The sequence below is a fragment of the Cyprinus carpio genome, chromosome A5, assembly GCF_018340385.1.
Source record: "Cyprinus carpio isolate SPL01 chromosome A5, ASM1834038v1, whole genome shotgun sequence".
Lineage (NCBI taxonomy): Eukaryota > Metazoa > Chordata > Actinopteri > Cypriniformes > Cyprinidae > Cyprinus > Cyprinus carpio.
The window spans coordinates 10310065-10336927 of NC_056576.1; the positions used below are offsets into that span (position 1 = coordinate 10310065).

General features: G+C 34.5%; 1 protein-coding gene across 1 annotated transcript; it reads left to right on the forward strand.

Moving 5' to 3' along the window:
- The first annotated feature begins 7539 nt into the window (after positions 1-7539).
- On the forward strand, positions 7540-26554 carry LOC109050163 (coiled-coil domain-containing protein 60). The gene is made up of 10 exons (XM_042757264.1): positions 7540-7544; positions 11437-11541; positions 15684-15774; positions 17049-17274; positions 19573-19660; positions 19966-20049; positions 21028-21165; positions 22180-22341; positions 22582-22771; positions 24681-26554. The coding sequence occupies exons 1-10, from the start codon at positions 7540-7542 to the stop codon at positions 24786-24788; spliced, it is 1197 nt and encodes a 398-aa protein (XP_042613198.1). The 3' UTR covers positions 24789-26554.
- The last annotated feature ends 309 nt before the right edge of the window (positions 26555-26863 follow it).

Genomic DNA, 26863 nt, shown 5'->3' on the forward strand with positions numbered 1-26863 from the left:
GGAGACCCAGCCAGCTGGGCAAAACCTGCCCCCACTGCCTCCAGGTCATCCGGGGTCAAGTAAGCGATCATCCTCCTCAAAATACTGATGACTGCCCTGCTGATTTTGTCCACAATGTCATGCACCGTGGACTTTGGGATGTCAAAGGCCAGTGACACCAGCCTGTACGATGCTTCATGGGCCAGTCAGTAAAGAAGTAACCACCAGACACCTCAATATCACAGACTTTTTCCAGTCGATGGCCAGAATCAAAGCAGCGATGAGGGATGTGATGGACTGTCGTGAAAGCCTGAGGCTTGGACGATGGTCACATCCATCTTAGACAATACAACCAGAAGAATTGGCACAGCAGCATTCAGGCGGCAGTTGGTTGTAGAAAGGCTCGCAGTCTGTAAATGTAGCTATAGGATACTAGATATATATATATATTATGTATATATTCATATAATATATATATATATATATATATATCAACACAGGTTAAATATGTATATTATTTACTTATTATGTTTATATTATTTCCTATTGCTTATACATTTATATATTGTATCTATCGAAAACAAAATTTATTTAGGCGATGTACAGTATATATTGTATGTATTCATTCTCTCTCTCTCTCTCTCTCTCTCTCTCTCTCTCTCTATCTCTCTATTTATCTATTTTTGTGTATGGACCCTTTTCACATTTCCGGGTTTCTCAGCAACGGAAGTCATCATAGTTGGGTAACTTGGAGAGCAGTGAATGGGAGAATACCACAAATATATTTTTTGCATTCCCATTTGCTCAAATATCAAAAAGAAAAACTCCATGATAGTGTTTTCATGACTTTCAATAAAAGGAAAAAATTGAGAGAGAGTGATAACGGCAGTCAGAAGAGAGAACACCCTCGCATTAGCATTAACAGTTTTTAATTTAACGTTCATTTAAATATCTTTTGAGTTATTTCACAACAAACCATCTTAAATTACATCTATGTTTTTTTTCTGTACTCATTGTTCTGGGCTGCCGTTCCCAAAAACATCAATGGTTTCTTATGACACTTTTGGGAAACGCAGCCCTGTTTGAATGCACTGTCAGAAGTGAGTGAACGCTCTCTGTGAGTGATTGGTTCTGTCTTGCAGCATTAGCGTGTGTTCAGATCTTACAGTCTACCCACCATCTCCGAGGATGCATTTTCCTGCAGGTGGATACAGGCGGCCAGTATAAACGGGGGCTGTTCTTCAGCACCCTAGCATCGTGCACAGACCTAGGATATCCAATAAAGATATCGAGGAACTTCCCCTTGTGGTCGGTGATGGCCTGCAGCTGAACAGAGTGCAACAGCTTCCTGCTGAAATAGCATGGGGCATCACTTGCTGGTGGCTTGATCCGGCTGTGGCATCCGTCTATCGCACCAGCTACCATACGGAAAACTGGAGACCCAGTCAGCTGGGCAAAACCTGCCCCCACTGCCTCCAGGTCATCCGGGGTCAAGTAAGCGATCATCCTCCTCAAAATACTGATGACTGCCCTGCTGATTTTGTCCACAATGTCATGCACCGTGGACTTTGGGATGTCAAAGGCCAGTGACACCAGCCTGTACGATGCTTCATGGGCCAGTCAGTAAAGAAACGCCAGCACCTCAATATCTTTTTTCCAGCGATGGCCAGAATCAAAGCAGCGATGAGGGATGTGATGGACTGTCGTGAAAGCCTGAGGCTTGGACGATGGTCAGATCCATCTTAGAAATACAACCAAAGAATTGGCACAGCAGCATTCAGGCGGCAGTTGGTTGTAGGGCTCGCAGTCTGTAAATGTAGCTATACATTAGAATATGTATAATATATATGTATATATATATATGTATATATATATATATATTTATATATACACACATTAGAATATGTATCTTATTTACTTATTATGTTTATATTATTTATTATATTATTTATGTATATATTGTATCTATCTATAATATTTATTTAGGCTATGTATATATTGTATGTATTCATTCTCACTCTCTCTCTCTCTCTCTCTCTCGATAGTGCTCTCTCTAGTTTTCTATTTATCTATTTAGCGAGCGTGTATTTTCTGTGTCAGGACCCTTTTCACATTTCCGGGTTTCTCAGTTTTTTTTTACGGAAGTTATATCATAGTTGGGTAACTTGGAGAGCAGTGAATGGTGAGAATACCACAAATATATTTTTTGCATTCCCTTTTGCTCAAATAGCAAAAGGAAAAACTCCATGATAGTGTTTTCGTGATGAGTTTCAATAAAAGGAAAAAATTGAGAGAGATGTGTAAACGGCAGTCAGAAAGAGAGAACACCCTCGCATTAGCTTTTGTTTTGTTTTTATTTTTTATTTTTATTTTTTTTTATTATTATTTTTTTTTTTTGTAATTTGATGCAAAGGTGATATAATACAAAGAATAGTTTTATAAATGTACATACTTTTTAAAAAAAAAAATACAAAAATTAAAAACTTTCGAGGATTTACGACGCCTGCTGATGGACCGTTAAAACGGGTCATGCAAGCGTACAGTCTTGTGAAAGGGAAGTACGTTCAAATTCAAATGTAGTACTCAAGCAGAGTACGTCCGAATTCCATTCATACTACTCACATTCATAGTAATATCTATGGTATGTACTTTTTTAACGGTAGGGAAGTACGTTCAAATTCAAATGTAGTACTCAAGCAGTATGCAACATCAAAATAGTTCTATCACAGATAATTCGTCCAATTCAATGCATATTGTACGCATTTTTTATTTATTTATTTATTTATTTATTTATTTATTTATTTATTTATTTATTTTTATGATGGATATGCGCAATTGATTGGACTTATATTAGACTATTAAATATCACACATTCAATGCCATTATAAAGCTTGGAAGAACCAGGTCATTTTTTTTATATTTAACTCCAATTGTCCAATAACTCCAAAAGTCATGCACCTAGGATGGCTTGAGAGTGAATTATGGGGTAATTTTCATTTTTGTGTGAACTATCTCTTTAATTAAATTTTACAATTTATTAGAATAGAAAACAGTTATTTTAAAGTGTAAGTAATGTTTTTTAATTATTAAATTAAATTATTAATTTATTTTTATTTATTTATTTTTTAAATATTGTTCTCTATTATAGATCAGTGGCTTGGCCACAAAAGGGCACTGTAATCCCCATGCCAAGCCCTGTTTATAGATATTTACAAAACCTTCTGATAAAATTATGTTCTTTGGTTCATTCTCATTGTTTTTAATTTTTTTCCTTCTTCATAAATTGGTACCAAAGTGGCCCCGGTCATGGAAGAGAGAGGACACCATTCTTCGAAAACACTTATGCCGCACAAGGTTAGGGTTCATACTGTGAACTAGTTATTGTTTATGTCTGCTTCAATATGCTGCTGCAGTCTAGCACCAGTGAGCGGCATCCAAAGGTGCTGCATTTAAAGGGTTAGTTCACCCCAAAATAAAAATTCTGTCATAAATTACTCACCCTCATGTCGTTCCAAACCCTTAAGACCTTAGTTCATCTTCAGAGCACGAATTAAGATATTTTTGATGAAATCTGAGAGCTCTCAGACCCTGCATAGACAGCAACGCAACTGTAATGTTCCCAGGTCCAGAAGCGTAGTAAGGACATCGGTAAAACAGTCCATGTGACATCAGTGGCTCACCTTAAGTTTTGCAAAGCTACAAGAATACTTTTTGAGCGCAAAGAAAAGAAAAATAATTTATTTAACTATTCTTCTCCCATTGCGCCTTTTGCCATTTTGGAGAATACCCAATGTTTGGGGGAGAAAGCGCGCACATGAATGTAATCTGCGTAATCAGCATTGTTTACTCTTGGGGGAAAGCATGCGTATTCATTGTGATACTCTCTAAAATGGCGGAAGACGTAACTCGGGGGAGAAAAATTGTTGAATAAATTTTTTGTTGTTTTTTTGCGCTCAAAAAGTATTCTCGTAGCTTTGAAAAAAACTGATGTCACATGGACTGTTTTACCGATGTCCTTACTGCACTTCTGGACCTTGGAACATTACAGTTGCGTTGCTGTCTATGCAGGGTGTGAGAGCTCTCAGATTTCATCAAAAATATCTTAATTCGTGAATTATTAATGACAGAATTTTCATTTTTGGGTGAATTATCCCTTTAAGCACTGCCAAATCACTGGATTGCTTACTGCATTAAATATGAATATGTATGTTTTCATAAAATATGATTATGCTTTTTAGATCTGTTTAATGACTTTACAAATCCCAAAACAGCATACATCACCCAAAAAGGGAAAATCTCTCATTGTTTACTTTTGGCATTCCGAACTTGCATGGCTTCCTTTGTTCTACAGAACACAAAAGAAGATATTTTGAATGTTGGTTACCAAACAGTTTTAGTTCCCATTGACTTCCACTGTATGGACACAAAAACACTATAACATTTCTCAAAGTATCTTCTTTTATGTTCCACAGAATAAAGAAATTCATACAGATTTAGAATGGCATGAGGGTGAGAAAACCATAACAGGATTTTCTGGGGGCAGGGGCGGGGTTAAGTGAACTATCCCTTGTCATGCTTTGAAATAGATCTTTCAAGAAATAAATTAAATAAACAAAAACATAATTTACACATCACAACTTTAACTCAATCATCAGTCAATCAAACAAACAATTCTGTCAGAAGCTTTTAAATTGCACAAGAGAGAGCTACAGATAATTAAATTCTTAAGTCATAATGCCAGTACTGGCATTTTATTCTAATGTTTGAGTTAATTTTTCTGGTGGTTCCCCCTGCAGACACCAGCACAGCTCTGAATAAATTTAAAGCACAATAAGAAATTCGTGGCCTGGTTTCATAGACTGGGTTTAGACTAAGCCAGAATTAGGCCATAGTTCAATTAGGACATTAAGGTCATTTTTATAAACATGTCTTAGAAAAAAACATTATTGGTGTGCATTGTGAGGAAAAACAAGGACACTGACATATTTTAAGATCAATCAGCCCAAGTTTCTTACAGTTGAAACAGCTCAGACTTACATTTTCTAGTCTAGTCTGGGACTAGGCCTAAGCCTTAAACCGGGGGTATATGTAAGAAGTAATTTAAATGATAAACTGTGTGTTTTTGCAGCAAAACCTATTATTATCTGTTCTTCCTCTCCACCTCACTCTCACCGCCTGCGTCTTGCCCAGCGGCTATGGTTTCAACCTGGCAGGCATCACCGATGGCATTTTGTTTGTGAGGGAATTTAACACAGTCTCACCACAGGCAAGAGAGCTGTGTGTCTGTCTCTCACCCTCTTCCTCCCCTTCTCTTTCTGCGCATCACAAAATGGTTGACATTTATGACAGACACAACCGTAGCCAAGCGTGCTGAAATATTCATACTCATTGTCATGAAGACTGGCATTTTTGAAAGGAAAAATGTGATTATTGTGGCCGCCTTCAATGAAACACAGTCGCAAGAGGATAAGGTCATCGCTCTGCGTATATCAAAAGCTTTTTGTTCAGTATTGCTTCAGTTATTTCAGTTATCTTTACTTTTGGCCTTGATGAAATATGAAGCTGATATACTAATTTTCAAAAAAAGATACCATATTTAATAGAGTGCTGCAGTGATTATGTATTTTTGTAGGCCATCCCGGAAGTTAGCATAACACTAGTTCACAAAAGACAAAAACCCAAAAACATTTTCTTCAACCTAAACAAATAAAAACAAAATTTATTAATTTTAAAGCGAAGACAAAGCTGAATAACACACCAGGGAACAAATGAAGAAATGTATTACAATTTAAAATTAAAAAGTGAATGTGTTTTTAAAAACACACACCAACAAGGGTTTTGCACTTTTTGTTTGTTGATCCCAGCCAATCAATTGTTGTGCTCTTATTTGTTGCATTCTAAAAAAAAAATATATATATATATATATATATATATATATATATATATATATCTATATATATATATATATATATTAATGTTTCTACAGGCAGCACATTCTTGCAGTGAAGCAGGGTCGTAGCTACTTTCACCTCCTCCAGAAGGAGGAGCAGGAAGCACAGGAGGAGCAGCGGAGAGAAAGACAGAGGAGAGAGGAGTTGAGACGTACCAAACTACGACCTCCCACTCTCTCCGATTCAGATGAGGACAGTGATACTGAGAGGTGCTGAGATGTGAGACAATGACAAAAGTGATATTTTCATTATCTAGCTTTGTTTTTGCAAATGTAATGCATATATGCAGGCTGAATTTGTGTAAATTGGGCCTTTAGGAAAGTGGAAAAAAATGGGTTGATAAAATTTACATTTACACAATTTTAACAAAATCAAATCAAAATCAATTTAAATTCAAACTAAATCCAAAAACCAAAACAAAATCAAAATTTTCTCTCACCACCATCTCACCACAAATCCATAAAAGCACCCATAAAAGCTTCGTTCATCTTCAGAACACAATTTAAGATATTTTGGATGAAAACTAGGAGGCCTGTGACTGTCCCATAGACTGCCAAATAAATAACAGTGTCAAGGTCCAGGAGAGTATGAAAAGCATCGTCAGAATAGTCCATCTGCCATCAATGATTCAACTGTAACGTTATGAAGCGACGAGAATACTTTTTGTACACAAAGAAAACAAAAATAACGACTTTATTCAACAATTCCTCTCCTCTGTGTCTGTCCAAATCAGCATAGCGCCATTTTGACAATTCTGAGCTGTACGCAGATGGTATATGCTCTTCTGTGTCAGCCGCGCTGCGCTGATGCGCTGTTTGCTTTCAAACCAAAGCATAAATACACATAAAAAATGTATCCTTGTAGCACTGATGGCAGATGGACTATTCTGACAATGCTTTTCATACTTTCCTGGACCTTGACACTGTTATTTACTTGGCAGTCTATGGGACAGTCTCAAGCCTACCGGTTTTCATCCAAAATATCTTAAATTGTATTCTGAAGACGAAAAAGCTTTTATGGGTTTGGAACGACATGGGGGTAAGTGATTAAGGACAAAATTTTAATTTTGGGATGGAGTAACCCTTTAAGGTATATATTTATATTTTATCAGTCCTTGCTTTCTCTCGAATCAAACTCATGACCTTGGTGTTGCTAGTGCCATGCTCAGTCAAAATCATTCATTAATTCTCTGGGCATCATATGTTTTAAACTGTTTTTTTTTTTTTTTTTTTTTTTTCCAAATATTATCATTGATTACACTTGATATGGTATTGTTACAATCAAATACAAAAATGAAAAATTTACATGAATTCACCCTATTTACCTCACTAATTACCAGTTGTGTGTGATAACATGCATTTGACAGGGTTTCTGCTAGTCTTAAAAAGCTCTTAATTTTTCATTTCACAAATTAAGGCTTTAAAAAGTTCTTAAATTGTAGCAGAAAGTCTTAAGTCATGACATTAAATGCTGCATGCAATGTAAAAAAAATAATAATAATTTTTGTCTTGTTTTCCAATACAAATATCTAAAAATTGTTAAATCAAGTTACATTTACTCAAGATGCAAAAGGAAGATAGCTGAACTGTTGTTTTCGGATCAATGAAAAATGAAGTGAGTTTATATTTAAAACAAGAACAAATATCTGTCAGTGAGATAAATAAACTTGTTTTCCCTTTGAATTAAGTTCTAAGTCCAGTAGATTTTTTTTTTAAATCATAAACTCACATCATTTTGATCCATTTCACAGAAAACAAGACTTGTCTTATATCATTTTGCTTATCAAGTAATATGCCTTGCTTTAGGAATCTTTTTTTTTTTTTTTTTTTTTTTTTTGCAGTGTAAAACTAAAATACTGAGGAAGAATATAACTTTTTTTTTGCAGTGTTTAGCACTAGCTATAGTAAACGTTAAGTCCATGTTCTAGGGTTTGGGAGTGCTACTTAAACATTGGTGTGTTCAACTTAAATGCATATACCATTTTTCCAGTCACACCAACTAAACCAAACACGGCTGTTTTGTTAGGTGGTGTGATGTTGTGGCAACATCCTAAACAGAAAACCCAACAGAAAGGAAAAACAGGACTAAAAGCCCATTTACCTGCTCGCCCACATACCCACATACCATTGATCTCAACAACACCTCACCAACTACCACCATAATAACACCACTCAGCCCTTTCTTGTGCTCTATTTTGCTGTTTACAGAAATCCTTTTTTCATAATTTTTGTGATTTTTAGATGATGGTTTCTCTAAATGTCACATAAAAACAAACCACTTTGGTCACTTTACTCTTGGTTCTTGGTCAGAATAAGCTGCTTGAGTGCCAGACTTTCTGCCATAATTCAACAATCTGTCTACATGTGATTAAAGCATTCATGATAACTTCTGCTCACAACATCATCAATAATTATAATAATAACAACACATCAAAAAAAAAACTCACACGTTTTTTTCTGACATTAAAATTTAGTTCACACAGACATAAAACTGCATTAAACAAAATGGAAAAACAAGAAAATAATGCCTTTCGCAGCTGAAAAGACCCACAAAAATCTGAGAGATTTCACACTGAGAGTCTCAGCTTCCAGAAAAACAAAATTCATTCAACCATCAGTCTCGCCCAGCAGGATAGAGCGATTACCCTCTGACTAGAAGGATCATAAGTTAATGCAGCAAAATGAAAAGTAGAAAAAATAAACAGAGCTGGCTCATTTTACAGTCTTCTTTTATCCCTTCCTTGACCCATGTGTCTCATGATGGCTTTCAATGGAATGCCATGCTGGAGTCAAAGTACATCTTCGATGCATCATTACTCCTTTGATAACCCTATTTGCATTTTAAAATATGATTTCTGCAGGATGGCTGACTTCTGCACTTGACCGTTGCAAAGGACGTTGTTCTTTCTCCTTTTCATTTTTGGCATTTGATGGGGTCCATTTAATACGTCACACACCTCCACAAGAGCAGGCACTGAAAGTGGGGTACTGTAAGCAGGACACGGGAGGTTACCTCATTGATTTAAAAAGGAACATTTGGCACAACAAACAGCAAAATAACATGGCATTTAAGGCCTGTAGGAGATGTGTAGGCTAATAGGTTTGATATTTTCTTATCTAATGCAATTACATTGATATATTCTTTAAATGTATCCATTAAATGGATATCCATTAAATTAATATATCCTTTAAATGTATCACTCATTTAAAAGTTCACAGATATGTTTTGGAGGGCACTGTAATACACATGCACACTACTGATCTGTATCTGTGATGCATTGCATATGGAAGTATTTCTCGGGCAGGTTATTTTGACATGAATACACCACCATTTAAAAGTTAGGGGAAAGTAATTTTTTAATTTATCATTTTTTATAGACATTTATACTGCTAAATGACATTTAAAAAACAAAATATTTCAAATAAATGCTGTTCTGAACTTTCTATTCATCATGGAATCCTGAAAAATAAATAAATAAATAATGGTTTCCACAAAAATATTAAAATCTGAAAATTCAGCTTTGCGCCACAGGAATGAATTCCCTGAAGACTAGAGTATTGGCCGCTGAAAATTCAGCTTTGCGCCACAGGAATGAATTCCATTTTAAAATATATTCAAAAAGTTATTTTAATTTGTAATAATATTTCACAATATTTCTGTTTCTGCTATATTTTTTTGTAGATTTTACTGCAGCCTTAGGGAGCATCAAAAAATTAGTCTCACAAAATGACTAGATCTTGTAAATATATTCAAAATAAAAAAAAAAAAAATAAAAAAATTCTAAATTCTCAAAGTCTCAGTGGAAAACATTTGTAAAAAAAAAAAATAAACTATAAGTGGAAAACATCAGTGCAAAAAAAAACTTAGGCAAGTTTTTTTGCTCCATAACAGTCTCAGTGGAAAACTGAATGGTGTCATTGTGCAGTATGGGAAAAAAAAAAAAAAGATATCAACAAATGCAAAAATAAAAAACATATATATATGGCATATATATATATATATATATATATGCAAGGAGTACCATTTTTTGCTGAAGAAATAAAAATAACGTGGTATAACAGTTCATTGACACGAAACATATTCATGTCTATTTAACATATTCATGTCTATTTAATGCCTATCAGTGGATAAAACACTAAAGAAAGTTATCAAAAAGTTTAACATTTTGGTACCAACAATTCAATTTTGACACATAAAAAATTAACTTGAAAAACACCCTTTCCATAAATACAAACATATTATAACATTTTGGTCTTTTATAATGTATCTGCTTTCATTATACAGCTTGCTTCTGTATTAATACAAGCTCAATTATACATCTTTCTACTTTATTAATACATCTCAGTAATCCAACATCTAGTTATTTTAGTCATCCAACAGCTATTATCATAAAATTACCGTTTTGGGCCTTTTGAACGAAGATCTTATTATTGTCAACTTCCCTAAGTGTGTGGTCACCTCTGCTTGAATTTGACATTTATAGAAATCCTGTTCCATTACCTGTGTCATTTAAGCCAGATATTTAACCCACGTATCACATTGTGGCTAACTAGTTGACGTGATATCAGGAAGCTTGTTGTCTGCCAACAGTGAGTAGGTGGATGTCTTTCATTGGAGGTCTGATTAAACATCTTAACCTTGATATTTGAACAGAAAGCAGAGAGCAAAGCGATGGCTCTACTTCACGTTGAAAAGAAAGTAAGAAGAATTAGTTTAGACATGGAGATGGCCTTGAGATGTTAGCTTTTAACAAATGAGCCAAAGCACAGTCAGGCTAACTCTCTCTCTCTCTCTCTCTCTCTCTCTCTCTCTCTCTCTCTCTTTATCTTTATCTTTCTCTCTCTGTTCACTTTTTCCAACAGATTTTCTTTCATCTTTAAATAGGAAATTAAACACTGAATCTGTTAACAATGGATTTGATTTTCACACTCTTTACAGACAATCCCCCCAGCGTGTAAGTAGTTGTGGTCACACACAGGAGACACACAAAAAAGTAAATGAAAACTTTGTTGATACCATAAAAAAAAGTCCTCACAAAAGCAGCTGACTCTGACAGAAGTCAGAAGTCAACCCCTTTTTTTTTTATCTTGGCTCATATATATAAATATATAAAAATAGATTTCTTTATAAAATGAATTGCTGGATGAAAGATTTGTTAGACAGCCTCAAAAGCAAAGTTCTGCTGCTGTTTTGCTGTCGAGAGGGCTTTCAAGCCATACAAAGCTTTTGATTCTGTATCTGATGTGATTCGTGCATCATGTTTTTGTTTTATTATGAAAAGAAAGCTGTCAGGCTCTCTGCGGAATAGCAAGTTTTAGGCCTTCTGTTGTACATCAACATGTAAACTAAGCAATTAAACAGGATTTCCAAGCTGAACATTGTTGTTGACACAGTGTTACCTGTTGTGCCCTGCAGGAGAATTACATTGGCATATTGGGGGTGTTTTTCCCCCACTATATAAATATGATTTGTAAGATGTATATGTTATCTTTTTTTTCTTTCCTAGTGACTGTTTATATCGTCAGTTGTGCTGTCTGAATTGGCTGCTGGAGGCGCTGACTCTAGAACGTTCTGGAAGAGTTGGACCTGTTATTTCCTGTTGGGATATCAGGTGAGTGAAAAATAAAACACAAGAGTTTTGTGTCTTAGGACAGTCATTCTTCAAGCTCATCTCCGGTAAAAACAGCAATATTGTGAAATAATATCACAATTTAAAATAACTGCTTTGTATTTGAATTTATTTTATCATATAATGTATTCCTGTGATGGCAACGCTGAATTTTCAGCAGCTGTTACTCCGTCACATGATCCTTCAGAAATTATTTGGAAAAAGCTGATTTGTTGCTGAAAAATCGTTTCTTATTATTGTTCTGCTTAATATTTATTTATTTAGTTAGTTATTTTTATGAAAAATGTGAAACAATTTGAGGATCCTTTGATGGATAGAAAGTTCGAAAGAACAGTTTTTTATTTGTAATAGAAATCTTTTGTAACATTATAAATGTGTTTACTGCCACTATTGATCAATTTAATGCATCATTGAAAACAAATTAATTAATTATCCATTCATCATGGATCTCAACAATGGATCAGCATGTTTTCTTTTCCATTAGAATTAAATTAGAATTATCTCCAATTATTTAGTCAAATGCATGCAGCATTCATTTCAGCATTTCTGTTCATTACGATGGAAAGGTGGTTCTTGGAAACAGAAAGGTGGTTCTTGGACTGGCGAGTCTAGGGTATTGGAGTTAGGAATTGGCCTGGATCTGTGCCTTGGGGGGTCTAGCATTGCTCTAGGATCTGGTCTTGAGTTCAACTATGAAACAGGAGGAGATGTCTTCTAAGTCTCTCTTACTAGCTTGAAGGTAAATTGTGAAGCACAACAATTACTATAGTTCTGATTACAAAATTAAATTATGAACTTTATATTATTTAAAACTTGTTACAAGTTTGCGCTAATTCTCATTACATTCCGGTAGCAACAGGATTAACCAAAACCTTCACACACAAGGCAAATAAGCCTTAGTCAAAATTAAGTGAATTGTGTTTTTAAAAAAATTGAAACATGCTCTGCCTCAATTAAATAGGCTAATATTTTTCAGAACTCTTGCTCTCGTTCAGTTGGTTGAATTCCAACTGAATTTGAGAATTCAGTACAGAATAGAAGCTGATGTGCTTTGCATGTAAAAGCAGCACATATATGTGTGAGCTTGTGGACACAAAATGTTTTGGTCTCTAGGTGAGATTCAAATAAATATATTTTATCACCATAAAATATCAAAAGGCATAATGTGATTATTTTGGGGTTCGGATGCAGTTGTTCTATTCAGGCATTCTGCTTTTAGGACAGTAGGTTGGTTTGTTGTTTAGCAGCCACAGCATCTTCCAGAATCCTTTCTGCATGGACCATCCCCACTGGAATAACCTAAAGTTAACTGCCTTGCTCAGGGGCACAACTGTGTTCTAGTGCTTGAACTGCCTGTTCCAGGGTTTGAACCTGTAATCTTAAAATTACTAGCCCAGAGCATTCCCTACTAGTTCACCACCAGTTGTTTTAGAGGATGTTTGTGTGTTGAGACAATCCCATATACATTATAGACAATGTTGCTTAGGCTTTACAGCATTGTAAAATCTGTTTTTGTTGGTCACTGGTCTTTAAGAACATAATTTAATCATTTGTTTGCCTTTTTTAAGATAAAACAGACATTTAGAAACAGATGCATTGCAATGCAATGATCAAAAGTGACAAAGAAGACATTTATAATGCTACAAAATATATCTATTTCAGAAAAATGCTCTTGTTTTGAACTTTCTCTTCATCAAAGAAAAAGCTGTCATATTTTCCACAAAAATATTAAGCAGCACAACTATTTTCAGCATTGTTGATAATACGAAATGTTTCTCACCAAATCAGCATATTATAATTATTTTTTTGTGAAGGATCACATGACAGTGAAGACTGAAGTAATGATGCTGAAAATTCAGCTTTGGCTTCACAGGAATAAGGAACAAATTTTCTTATATTTTAAATTGTTAAAAAAAAAAAAACACTTATTTTAAATTGTTATAATATTTCAAATTATAAGGTTTTTTAACTGTATTTTTTGAGACAACAAATGCATATTTTATCAATTTGGTGAGCATGAAAGACTTCTTTCAAAAACATAAAAAAAAAAAAAAAAAAAAAAAAAAAAAAAAAAAACTTACTGAACCCAAACTTTTTGACGGTAGTGTGGGATTTTGTACAGAGTAGTGAAATCGTGCAATGGTAGAATTTTGAACATGCTTTTACTCTTTTGTCTTCTGCTTATTAGCACTGTGTATTTCTATAGCACTCTTTTTCTGTATTTTAGGAAGGTGTAACCTCTTTCTCAAGTGCATGCTGGTTCAGTTTAATTGGTTGCATTTGCATGTAGTGATTGCAAACACGTCTGTTCATGCATAAAATTTAGTTTAATACCTGAGAAATATAACGTGAAATGTACATCTTTGTTAAACAGACATTAAAGTTGGAAGTTTGGGTGGAAGGTCTCTGTATAACATATTGTAGTGTGTAAATAGTGTGTGTGGACTGAACCACACTAGTACAGGCAACCAGACTGTGTCCCCTGAAGTCATGACCTAATTAGATCTGCACCATTTTTTAACCTTCATTTTTAAAATTTCAAATGAATTTGAGGATACAAGCACTTATGACCTAGTCTAATATTTTATGCATTTTGGAAAATTCATGTAGATATTCAAAAGATTCATATAGATATTTCAGAGTCTGGCAGCCAGAGATTCTGATATTTTTACTCTCTCTCTCTCTCTCTCTCTCTCTCTCTCTCTCTCTCTCTCTCTCTCTCTCTCTCTCTCTCTCTCTCTCTCTCTCTCTCTCTCTCTCTACATGGATTATTATACATATGTGGGTTATTATACACTACAGTTTTTTTTTATATTTCATTCAGCAAGGATACATTAATATCATTAAAAGTGACAGTTAAGACTATTACAATTTCTATTTCAAAGAAATGCTGTTATTTTGAACCCTTTTATATATATCATGTTTTTTGGTAAAATAATATTCTCCAGCACAACTGCTTTTAACTTTGACAATAATAAATGTTGAGCACCAAATCCGCATATTAGAATGATTTCTGAAGGATCAAAAAATTAAGAAATCTTACCGACCCCAAACTTCTGAATGGTAGTGTATGTTAAAATATATAGCTGCCTGTAACAATGTTCATAGATTGGGAAGGAGGCGGGAACCGACAAACATTTTAACACAAAACTTTAAAAAACAAATGAACAAACACAAAATAAAACTAAAAGCGGCAGCCCCTCATGGACGACTGCCGCATAAAACAACAACATAAAATCCAGGCCTGGTCCTCTTTCCTTCCGGAGCTCCTCCATGGGACTGGAGACCGGTGAGTGGCGCAGGTGTCACTCATCATCATTTATTCCACTGGCCTCACTCCACTCCCATGGCTCTCAGCCCCGCCCCTCCTCACTCGTTACACTGCCTTTATACTTTAAGATAAATATTTTATTCTTCATTTGCTAAAATATTAATTCTTCTCCAAAACAAAAATATTTATCATCAACAACAGTAAAAACACAAGAATCAGAGCCAATAAAAAAAATACAAAAGGTTCAGGGGCTTGTTTAAATCACTAATAGTGGTACTTCAGCAATCACCACTAATGAGATCCTACAGGAACAACAGCAGGAAAAACAAGAATCAGAGCTAATTAAGAAATGATGAAACCATCAAATATAGGTGGTGTTAAATAGAGAGATACAGGAGGAAAAGAGAGAGGAGATAATTTAATCCTTCATTTCCTGGAGCTACAGGTTGGTGCTAGTGATGGACGGAGAGAGCGAGGTCAAAACAAATGGAAAAAGAGGGAGAGAGATTGTAAGAAGCGTCTCCCAGAGCCTGGAGGGGATCCTACCATCCCAGAATCCAATTTCCAATAAAGTGAAACAAAGAGCTTGAGCACGGCAGAGAGCAGATATTACAAAAAATAATGAAACTTTATCAACCGCCATTAAGACCCAAGCTAGGAGAAGAGAAAGAGCTTGAGATGTGCGCACTTGTTTTGCTCCATCCTTCTATTTCTTTCTGTCCTCTCAATGTGACATATACAATTTTGATAATATTCCAGGTTTGGCAAGCACATTATGAAGAGATCGTGTGAATAATTAAAATGTCAAGAAATTCTCTACGTCTCTTTATCTGTCTCTCTCTGTATCTTTCAGGGACCCTGGAACGAGCAGAACCACAATAAAGAGGCTGAATAAAGAAAAGGCAATAGAGGCCAAGTGGGAGCAGTTTATCGCCCCGCCGAAGGTTTTCTCCTCCAAATCGTCTCTTTCACACTAGAATGTTTGTGTTTCTGTGGCTCCAATGGAGCTCTGTGAAGGGATGTGTTCTCCTTGAGCACGCCACTGGGGTTTAGACAAGTGTGCAACATTAGATGCTTTCTGGAAGACACAGTAAATAAGCAAAGGGCTAATTACACCGTCTGTAGAAAGAAACTCATTCAAACACCCATTTTGCACAACAGTAATGTGGGGTGGCTTTATTGCTAAAGATCTGAGCTGGTAACCAAGTGGTGAGCTAAGAGTTATCACTTTGGTATACTAGCATGCTGCATGGTATACACTCTATAGAGCAAAAATCGCATGTGAAAGAATTGAAACATTCAGTACAGTAGGATTCTACATTCTTGTCACGTGACCTCATATTATCTCAGAAATAAAAAGTTATTTTGCATTTGTCGTCTAATTATAATTGTGCAAATTTGTCTTAGTAATATGCTATTCCAAACATAGCCTTTATTATGTTTCTCAAGTTATTAGATAGGTTGCTTTGGATAAATTTGTCAGATAAATGACTAATTTATATGAGCATATACAATACACATTTAGAGCATCATTTCTTTTTCATAATTTCATAATACATTTTCACAGATTTCTTTCTTTTTGGGTGTTTTTGTATGAATCTCTTGAAACCTGAAATAACTTAATTAAAATAGAAATTAGAAATTAAATAAGAAATAAACAAATAATTAAAAAAAAAAAATATATATATATATATATATATATATATATATATATATATATATATATATATATATATAAATACATAAATATATAAAACATAGAAATGTTTAATATAAATATGTATACATAATATTAAGTGTCTGTGTATACACACACATATATATAAGGATATTATGTATGTATATATATATATATATATATATATATATATATATATATATATATATATATATAATATATATATATATATATATATAAAATTACAGTAATGAGAATTTGTGGTGGGTGTTTGGGGATGTGCATAATTATTATTTGAAATGTTTTATTTTTAATATGTATTGTATTGAGGTTTAGCATTGAAATGTTATTTGTTTTCTATATTATAGATTTTTCATATTATATAGTCATATATACTCATCATTTCCAAAATTTTTTGAAGTATCCTGAAAATGGCTTCAGTTTCTTTAAGAAAAAAAAAATTAATTTTTTCCTTTGATTTTGGGTTTAACTGTAACCTCGACATGTTTTCATGAGATTCACTTTTTCCCTCTCCAACAGACACGGCATCTCACATCCAGGCCATTACATGTTACTTCAGGGAGATATGAGACCTGGAAGACCTCCACTCTCAGTGTGGTTTCCTCCTCAGTAACAGGGTCATCGGTGGGCAGCTTGTTGTCTTTGGCTCCGGCTCCAGATCACACCTGTGATGAGCCTATTTACACCAAGGGCATCGAGACTCTGAGTGTGCAAGAATCCGATTCTGATCCTTCATCCTCAGAATGTAGGTCACAATGGTTAACCTTCAACTTCAATCATGAGTCTGTCTGATTTACATGAGCTATTTATAGCTCCCTGATATTTTAAAGTGGTTTAGAGATGCAAGAAGATGACACAGTTTGACACACAGTTTCAAAATCACTTCTGGGAATGCAGTCTATGGTATGCTGTTGATTGCTGCTGACAATTTCGACTCGTCCATCAGTTTGCAGAAACTATAATGGAAATCGTTCTACCATAAAAAAAACAGCTATTTTAAATTATAATATTTCACAATATAAGTTCTTTTTTAGATATTTAAAATGCATTTACACACATTTTTGCTTTGTTTTTTTCACGACAAGTCGAGAACATTTTTTGAAGCACAACACAGCTGTTGAAATTGATACAGATAAACACACTCCTGGATTTACAGCCTGAGTGACTTTCGCTGGTGTCTGGTTCTAGATGAGTGGAGCACAAAACGAGTGTTATCTGTTTCCCATCTCACTGCCAGCTGAATTGTCACTTGCCTTGCTCACACAATCCCATGTAGTACATTGTCATGGCAACAGTGCATGCCATCATCATCATTATCATCATGCACTTCAGTGCTGTGCTGTTTGGCTCTCAGGACAAAGCAAGACAAAAAAGAATCCATCAGATTTGGATTCATGGTTAGATAAAGACACTTTTAGAAAAGCTTTTTGCTCAGCATTAGAGTTTCTTTTCTGTCCCTATTGAAATCTCATTTTGGAAAAAAAAACTAGCGGTTTGGGCCCATCGTGTGACAGGGGCCTAATGCACACTCTAGGTGTCCTGCATTTTTGCCTGAAGATAATTAGCTCAAATTCTCTAGACCCTGCAGAGCAGATCAGAGAGAAGAACTGAGTCCTGATGAAAGCTTGAGAGCTTGGCAATACTTCCTTTGTTTTCACACAGTCATTACAGTTGATTTCATTTCCTATAAAAGAAATCAAAGGCCTAATAAAGCCTCTTTCGGTCGTGCCAATTATTTGAGCGAGGGACTAATCCAAACGATTTAAGGGTGAAATCCAGAATCTGGACTCTGAAGATATCCCTCTTTACTGGAATTTTATTGTTGCCAGTTTAATTGGTTTTGGGATAAAACCTGCTTTATGAGTATGTATTTGAGAAGAATCAGCGTGAACATTCATCATTTATTATGTAAGCTTATATAGACGTGATTTATCTCCCATTATTTAATAACTCTCTATATTATTAATGCATAGTAAATCCAGAGGACTGAAAATGACATTGTTATAGTTTGTATTTATGAGGCATGAAACCAGCCAATTTATTCAAGAGTTCTGTCTTTTTTCATCTGTCTCAAACAGCATCCTAGTTTATTTTATGTAATGAAACTTCATTTGTACTCAAGATTTATGTGTTTTGTCTCAGTTAATGAAGTGTTGTATTTGAGGGAGATGATACTTCCATAGTGATAAATCTGTTTGAATTGTTATTAGATAAATATTCAGACTGAATGTTAATTTCTGCTGTCAACTTGTGTTTATGTGGATGCGGTAGCAATTTCAGTGTGTGAAATATCGATCGATCAGCAGAGGGCGCGCTTGGATCATGTACACATCCATGCTACTCGTAGTTAGAGAAATATGAAGGACATTAAGATATTGTATTTCTATTGCCCTTTTTTATTTCATTTTGGGTTGACTTTAAAATAGACATAACAAATTAAACAAAATCCTTAATTTAGGATCTTATGACATTTTAATATGTTTTCAAAACCCATATTTTTCTGATAAACAAAATTGCATTATTAATCTTAATTATTTTAGCAAAGTTTTATATACATAAGACAAAAATAACTCAAAAGAAACCATCATATATTACCTTTTGTAACACTGGTCTTAAAATATGTTTTGAAACCCGTTCTAATATTACAAATGAAGCTTATAAAAACAATATACATTCTAAAGCGTTTCAAATTTATGTAACTCCCTAATATTATATATAACTTTTTTTATCCTAGTATTTTTTTCTTTCTGTTTTAATAATATATTTATGTTTATTTTATTGTTTTGGTGTTGTTGTTATTCTGTTTTTATTTGCTTTAAACTGTTCGGCATTGCCTTAAAAAATGAAGATATTATAAAGGAGATATTTATAGTTTGGCAGAATATTAAAAAGATTAGTGAACAAGAGTGTCTTAAATTAAAGGATACATATCAGAACATACAGTGAAACTGGCCTACTTATTATATACCGCCATGACTGGAATTGTATTGCCTCATTGTAAAACTTGTATAAATTGTGCTTATATTTGTTTCTATCTTTTTAGATCTCCAGAAGTTTCTCGAAGAAGTGTACCAGAGTGTTCTCAAAACCTGCAGTAATTCTGATAAGCAACTCATGTCTGCTCCAGACAGGTAAACTAGCACAGGAGACAACTATTATTATAAGTAAATGATTATTATATTATTATTGTAATTATTATTATAGAAGACTCTACTTACAGTGTATAACACAATGTATATATATATATATATATATATATATACACACAAACACACACACACACACAAATGCCACAGTTTCACTGATGTTTTTAGTTTATTTGTATATCATTGGTTATCGGGTCATTTGATCAGCATGTGAGAATGTGATGACCGCTGATTGCTGTGATGCATTTATTGTGAGATTTCATGTGACAATTGTCTGCATTATGTTACAGTGATATGTCAGTCAAAGTCCAACCTGAGAGCAAGACACAGCAAAACACAACCGGAGAGAAGACAGAGTCTCAGAGAGTGAAGAGGTTTGTCTGCTGTTCCCAGAATTCCCATGTTATGAATTACTAAAATGACCATCAGGTTATTTTGGGCCATTTGTTAAAGAGCTTGGAAACCAGTCTTTTATGCTCACTAAGGCTGCATTTATTTGATAAAAAATACAATAAAAGTGTCATACTGTGAAATATTTGCACAACTGATTTCTATTTTAATATATTATGAAGTTTTTTTATTCCTGTGATCGATCAGAATTCATTCTAATAAGCTGCTTATTATTTTTTGTCATCAATGATGAAAACAACATTGAAAATAAGAACAGCATTGAAAATAAATACTTTTTTACTGTCACTTTTGATCAATGTAATGCACCCAAACATTTGAACAATATGGTAACTTTATACAGAACAAAACATTACACTGTAAGAAGTGTCATTGTTCACTTTAAGGAGCTATTTTCACCTGTGCTTTTTTTAACATGATGACACTACTGTAAGATCTGGAGACAAAATATAAAAAAAGGGCATTATTATTTATAAATAATCAAGACAATATTTTGTCCATAAAAAGCACAGTGACATGAATGTTTTGCACATAGAAGTGTAGTTGCAGACCTTGGCAGATACAGTTACATATGAACCTTTCTGCTATTTATGTAATATTGCTAATTCATTACAAAAAACGTATTGCTTTGTGACATATCAAGCACTAGTACAAATGTAGGCATTTTGCATTGACCTTTATTTTCATAAACTCCACCTATCTTAATAAATAAATTACAGACAGTTTGTGGGAAGTAAACAGCATGGATTAGTGTCCTTCCTCATCTCTTGTCTAAGCTGTTGCGCAAAAGTGTGCAGAATGGGTGTAGTCCCATCTGAAACGGCTCCATAGATTTACTGTTCAATCCTCATGTTGTCTTTCCCTCTGATGCACCACTGTACATCTCTCACATGTGTACTGCCCGTGTAAAGGCATCTTTGTTGTGTACTTTTCCGTTTTACTAGTTCCCCTGCCAGAACCTCTGCCACTACCCAGCTCATCCACAACAAGGAAGCCATATTGGGTGGGAAAAAAGCGTCTTTTGTGGACAAAGCAGAAGAGTTAACACTTAATTTAACTGATGCTCTGAATCACTGTGCCAAGTGAGTTCTTTTTCCACCACACTGGGGAACAAGGAATCTTTTTTATGATAGTCTTCTTATATAACAGACTTTTATGAAGTTCTTCAACTAAACACACTTTTCAGACTGAGAATGAGTTGCAGAACAATATTTTTGATTTTCTTTTAGCTTAACTTGATTTTCTAAAATAATTAAAACTGAAATACAAATAAAAAGTGCAAGAAACTACAAAAACTTTTTTAAATTAAAATGAAAACAAGATACAAAAATAAAAACTAATTATTTATATTTAAATATATATATAATAGTATCTCAATTATACTAAAATAACATTGGAGACAAAATGTAACAAAATTTACAGTTTGGTTGAAAATGATACACAATAAAATTATTCTGTTCACAAATTACATTTACATAGATTTTTCCTTATTTTCCTCAGATATCACACGTCTCATATTCTATCTCAAGCTCTGACACTGTTGTCTCCTTGCCATCCAAGTAAATAAAAATAAATAATCAACTTTACTAGGGAAAAATTGTTGGTTATGATGAAAATAATACCACAACTGAGGAACAGTGACAATTTGTGTTTTAAACTGCTAATAATCATTTTTACACAACAATGCAGAAATGTTTAGATTTTAAAATTTAATAATTCATATGAATTTTCATATTTTAATACTGAAGATCTGAGATAAGGGTAAAACCTTAAAATCTGTATATACTGTAAAAGCATTTGAAGAGTAGCAAAAAATAAATAATGAAGGTATGGAAAATAGTTAAATAAAAGAAAATAATGTACAAAAAAAAACCTGAAAAAAAAAAGATGAAAAAATAAATAAATAAATAAAAAATCAACCTCTAGTACTATATCTGCAGCCTGAAAATTCTGCAGTAAGTAGAGAGTGAGAGAACTTAATCTCAACAAAACAAAGAAAACTGTTACAGTATCTCAGTTGTAGTAATGTGATACATGTGAATATCTCCTCTTTTATTTATTTCTTTATTTTTCCCTCTAACTGTTTCTCTTTCTAGGAAGAGATGGGATTTTGGGGTCCAGAGATACCGGGCTCTTTGTAATATGCTATCCCATGGACGAATCTGTTCTGCTGTGACCTCCAAAACCTCTGTGGTCTCTCCAGCAGTGCCAGACTCAAACATCCCAAACAGCACTGAGGATCCATACAGCACTCAGTGGTGCGTGTGTGTTCAGTGAATGTCTAATGGTCTGCGTCACTTCCAATCCTCCAGAGAACACGGATGCAAAGCCACTTATGTGCTGCATGTGTGTGTTTGACAAATATTAACATTAACGACCCTGCAGGATGCTTGCAGGTGCAAGTGTGTGTGTGTGTGTGTGTGTGTGCATTCAACATTGCTGTTTACAATAACATTACACTAACACAGTCCTTGTGTGTTTCTTTGTGTCTACTGAAGGCTCTCAGCGTTGCTCAGTAATCTGGCTCCCATCAAACACTCAGACAGGAGGGTGGCACGTTTGTTAGAGAAGCTGAGTCGATTTACAGAAGGCCACACACTGCAGCTTCACCCACACAACTTCTTGAAAATCTTAAACTCCCTCCAGCCGTGGGAGCTCTGCTGTCCTGATCTGTGTGTGGCTATAGAGGTACAAGACAACCGACTCTGAGCACTTTTAAATGTGATTATGCTACAATCTGCTGTACTCATTAGTGTTTGAGAAACAGTTCAGTCAAGACAATGGCTACAACATTTCTGGGCCATCTGCATCATGTAGTGGCCCAAAAAAATATTTGTAGATGAAAGACACTCTTAAAAATGCACCAATGTTATTGCATTTCATAACAAAGTATCAAAATAAGTGGAATTTTTTAAAAAGAAATGAATTTTATTCAGCAAGGGTTACAGTAAAGATATTAGAAATGTAACAATAATTGCTGTTCTTTTGAACTTTCTATTCATCAAAGAATCCTGAAAAAATGGTTTCCACAAAAAAATATTAAGCAGCACAACTGTTTTCAACATTGGTGTCTCCATAATATCACACTTTTACTCACACTATATGGGTACACTAAAGTTTTGAAAGAAATTAATATTTTTATTCAGCAATCATACATTAAATTCACCAAAAGTGACGGTAAAGAGTTTTTAAAATGTATATTTCTAATAAATGCTGTTATTTTGAATTATTTTGAATATACTGTATATATAACAATAACAACTATTTATAACAATAACAACAAATAAACAACAAAAATAAATTCAACATCAACAACAAAAAAAAATGTTACAATAACACCAAATATTAAGCAGCACAATTGCTTTCAACATCGACAATAATAAGAAGTGTTACTTGAGCACCAAATCAGCATGTTAGAATGATTTCTGATTTCTAATGGCTGCTAAAAAATTACAAAAATATTTCACAATATTACAGTATTTACTTTATTCTTTGAATAACATTAAAAAATCATACTGACCTCAAATACAGGTAGAAATAAAATTCAAGAAGTCGCATATAATGATTTAAGTTATAAATGTAATTTTTTTTTTTTTAAATATCTCTCCGTTTAATATAAAATGACTGTTATGAACAGGGGCACCGGACAAGAGGTAATAGTAGAACAGAGTAACATGGGCCCATGGCGAGGGGTGGGCTCGATCGCGAAACCCCCCCACTCCGACCAATAAACGTGATTTTGCGATCGTGAACACCCACCCCCAAGAGAACGTGATCTTGCAATTGCGTTCTTGCACATACTACATGTGATTTATTTCGATCCTGAACATACATATATGTATGTATACATATACCCCCCCACCTCCCCAGAATGTGATATTGAGGGGGTCACATAGCAAATTCAGTGCACAGGGCCCAGAATTCCTAGCGACTAATAGAAGGAGCTAATTAACTGTCAGTTGTAGTTATCTGCTCTTTCTGGTCTGTAGTATCTTACTCTGACAGATGAATTGCAATATTGGCAAGACTTCCTTTCGGATCATCATGGCACTTCATTTTGCCTTTTATCAGTTTCTTGTCAAGGAAAATTACATTAAATAATTTTATGAGGTGTTATCATCAGCTTGCTTCAAAAGTATGAAGCCGTTTATTTATCAAAAGTTTATTCACCCTCATGTAATTTCAAACCCACATGCTGTAATTTTTTTCTATGGTATATTTATGTATTTCGTATTTATGTAACCACTCTTTTAAAGTTCAGCTAATACATCAGGGACAGTTGGCTTTGTATTTAATCTACGTCAACATAATGTGTTCTTAATTATTAAAATTTTATATTTCAGGTGTCTCAGCTTTCCTATCTATTCATCTCCTTTAATTGAAACTGCCAAAATGTTGCTGACCCCAACATTTCAAATCAAGTCCAGACAGGACGCCAGTAACAACCAGCCATTTGGGCCATATAATTACGGATTATCCAGTGTGTAATAAGCTATTGTCAGGAACTGGGAGGTTAGGGTGCTAGCAGCTGGTAAATATGAGAAGTGGTCTTTTATCTCTCTCCTTGTGTGTCTCTTCTTCTCCCTGTCATTTGCAGATAGTGAGGCTGAATGTGGTAAAGATGCCCAAAGCAGAGTACGACTTGTGGTTATACAACAAAGTCAACCAATCACAGACCACCAAGAGTGCTACACACAACCTGTAATCCATTCTCTCTTTTGCCTTTTTGCATTTTTTTTTAAAGCTGTCAGGTGATCTCAGTAATATGTCACCCCAAAAACAAGAGTAAAAATAAGAAATATTTTAATATAGAAATATAAGGTATGTAATGTTCCTTTTAGTTAAATACAAGGTTTTTTTTATGTAATTATTACTTAGTTTATTCAGTTAATTTCAACAATTCATTGTATTATTAATAATTTCCTTTTCCTTTTACAAATTTAAAGTGTACTTTAAATACTTGTAAAAGTGCTCTCAATAATTGTATTTATTTATAATTGTATTTACTTACATTTTAATTCAAAAATAATTGCTAGAGTTTTATTATTAAATAAATTTAATTTAATAAGCAGATTCTTGGTACTGTAATGCAGTAATTAAAATCACAGTGTCTGGACAAGAAAATACTAAAGATAATACAACAAATTCTGCCTTGATGAATTTTTCTTGGCTTCAGTAATTACTGTAATTTACAGTTTGAGATTTTTGGCTGAATGTTTGGGAACACAGTCGTTTTAGACAGTTCTGGGAGGCAATTATACAGAAATTCTTTGATGACAGACTTTGGCTCAGGCTCTGCAGAACGACCAAAACAACATTTGAGATGCAGTGCAACAAGATCCGTCCCCTGGTTAGTCAAGTTATATCGTCCCATCGTGTAAAATGTCACACAAATTTTTTCCTTTATGTGCATAAAGGAATTCATTCAGCAAACACTTTTTTTTCGAAAATTAGCCATTCTTCACTAGTTTCTGATGCGTTACTTCAAAATGCTCATAAAAACAGGGTGATGGAAACATAACTAATGTCTTCTTACAAAATATTTGGCATCTCATTTTACAATATTTCAGTGTTGTTGTGCTCAATTTTCACGTTCTGTCCCTTTCTTGTTAGTTCAAAAGCACATTTGGTTCATATCTCAAGGGGTATTACATTTTCTGAGTCATTCCAGTAAGAGTTATTTTTACTGCTACTTCTGAACCAAAACTTCCAGTCACCCATGGCAGACATCCATGTGTTTCTTCTATCAGCTGGCCAAGTTGGCCAAGCAATATAAATTGCTTAGCCAACACAAATAGCACAAATCCATCTCTAGAAATTCATCACACTTGGTTAATGTTGCTCATTAGTATCAAATACACAGTCATCATGTTGTGTGAGACCAAATATTATGACTGTTAAAAAAAAATGTATAATATGTATTTTGTTTCATTCTTTCTGCCATTTAAGACACTATTTGACAAATAAACCATGTTCGATAAACTCGTCACTCTTATCATGTCGTGACCTGTGCGTGTGTGCCCGTTAAAATCAGCAGGGTTCTAAATATAAAGCGGAATTTCTTATCCACCATTATAAGCTGTCCAGAAGCTCTGGGGTCAAAGTTCACCCAAGGGGTTGATAGCTAAAGGGAGGGGAGGTGTGCTGTCTTCCAGCCATTTCTAGAATGCCTCAGCGTCTGTGTCTGGGCACATCATCGCCTCTTTCAGGATTGTGGGATTTCTGTGGATTGCATTATACTTTTGCTCCTTACAATCACATTAGCTGTTGCATAATCTTTGTTGTTCTAAAGGGATGTAGCAATTTAGCCACATTAGTTACATGTTTCTGCCAGGCACTTAAAGAGAAATGTTAGATTTGAGAGGCATGAGAGGAGACAGAAAGTTGCCCATTTGGAATATTATTTATTTAATGTGTTTCCAAATGAACCAGGTTGAGCAACATAAGAGATAGTGTGTGTGTGTGTGTGTGTGTGTGTGTGTGTGTGTGTGTGTGTGTGTGTGTGTGTGTGTGTGTGTGTGTGTGTGTGTGTGTGTGTGTGTGTGTGTGTGTGTGTGTGTGTGTGTGTTTGTGTGTGTGTGTGTGTGTGTGTGTGTGTCTGTGTACATGTGGGCATGCGTCCGCCCGGTTGTTTGTCTGCATGAGTGTGCCGACTGCCGAGAATTGAAGCCTGTCCTAGTGCTTCACCGCAGTCTTGTTTCTTTTGAAGGAAAATTCAATATTTACTCTTCAGTTACCAGCAGCCCCCTCCAAATATACACTGGATGGAAAGTTGACCTG

Excerpts from the sequence above, each read along its gene's own strand:
- LOC109050163 (XM_042757264.1), top strand. Across the intron at positions 11,542-15,683 it reads ATTTCCTGTTGGGATATCAG|GGACCCTGGAACGAGCAGAA; the intron begins GTGAGTGAAAAA and ends TGTATCTTTCAG. Across the intron at positions 20,050-21,027 it reads GAGTCTCAGAGAGTGAAGAG|TTCCCCTGCCAGAACCTCTG; the intron begins GTTTGTCTGCTG and ends CCGTTTTACTAG.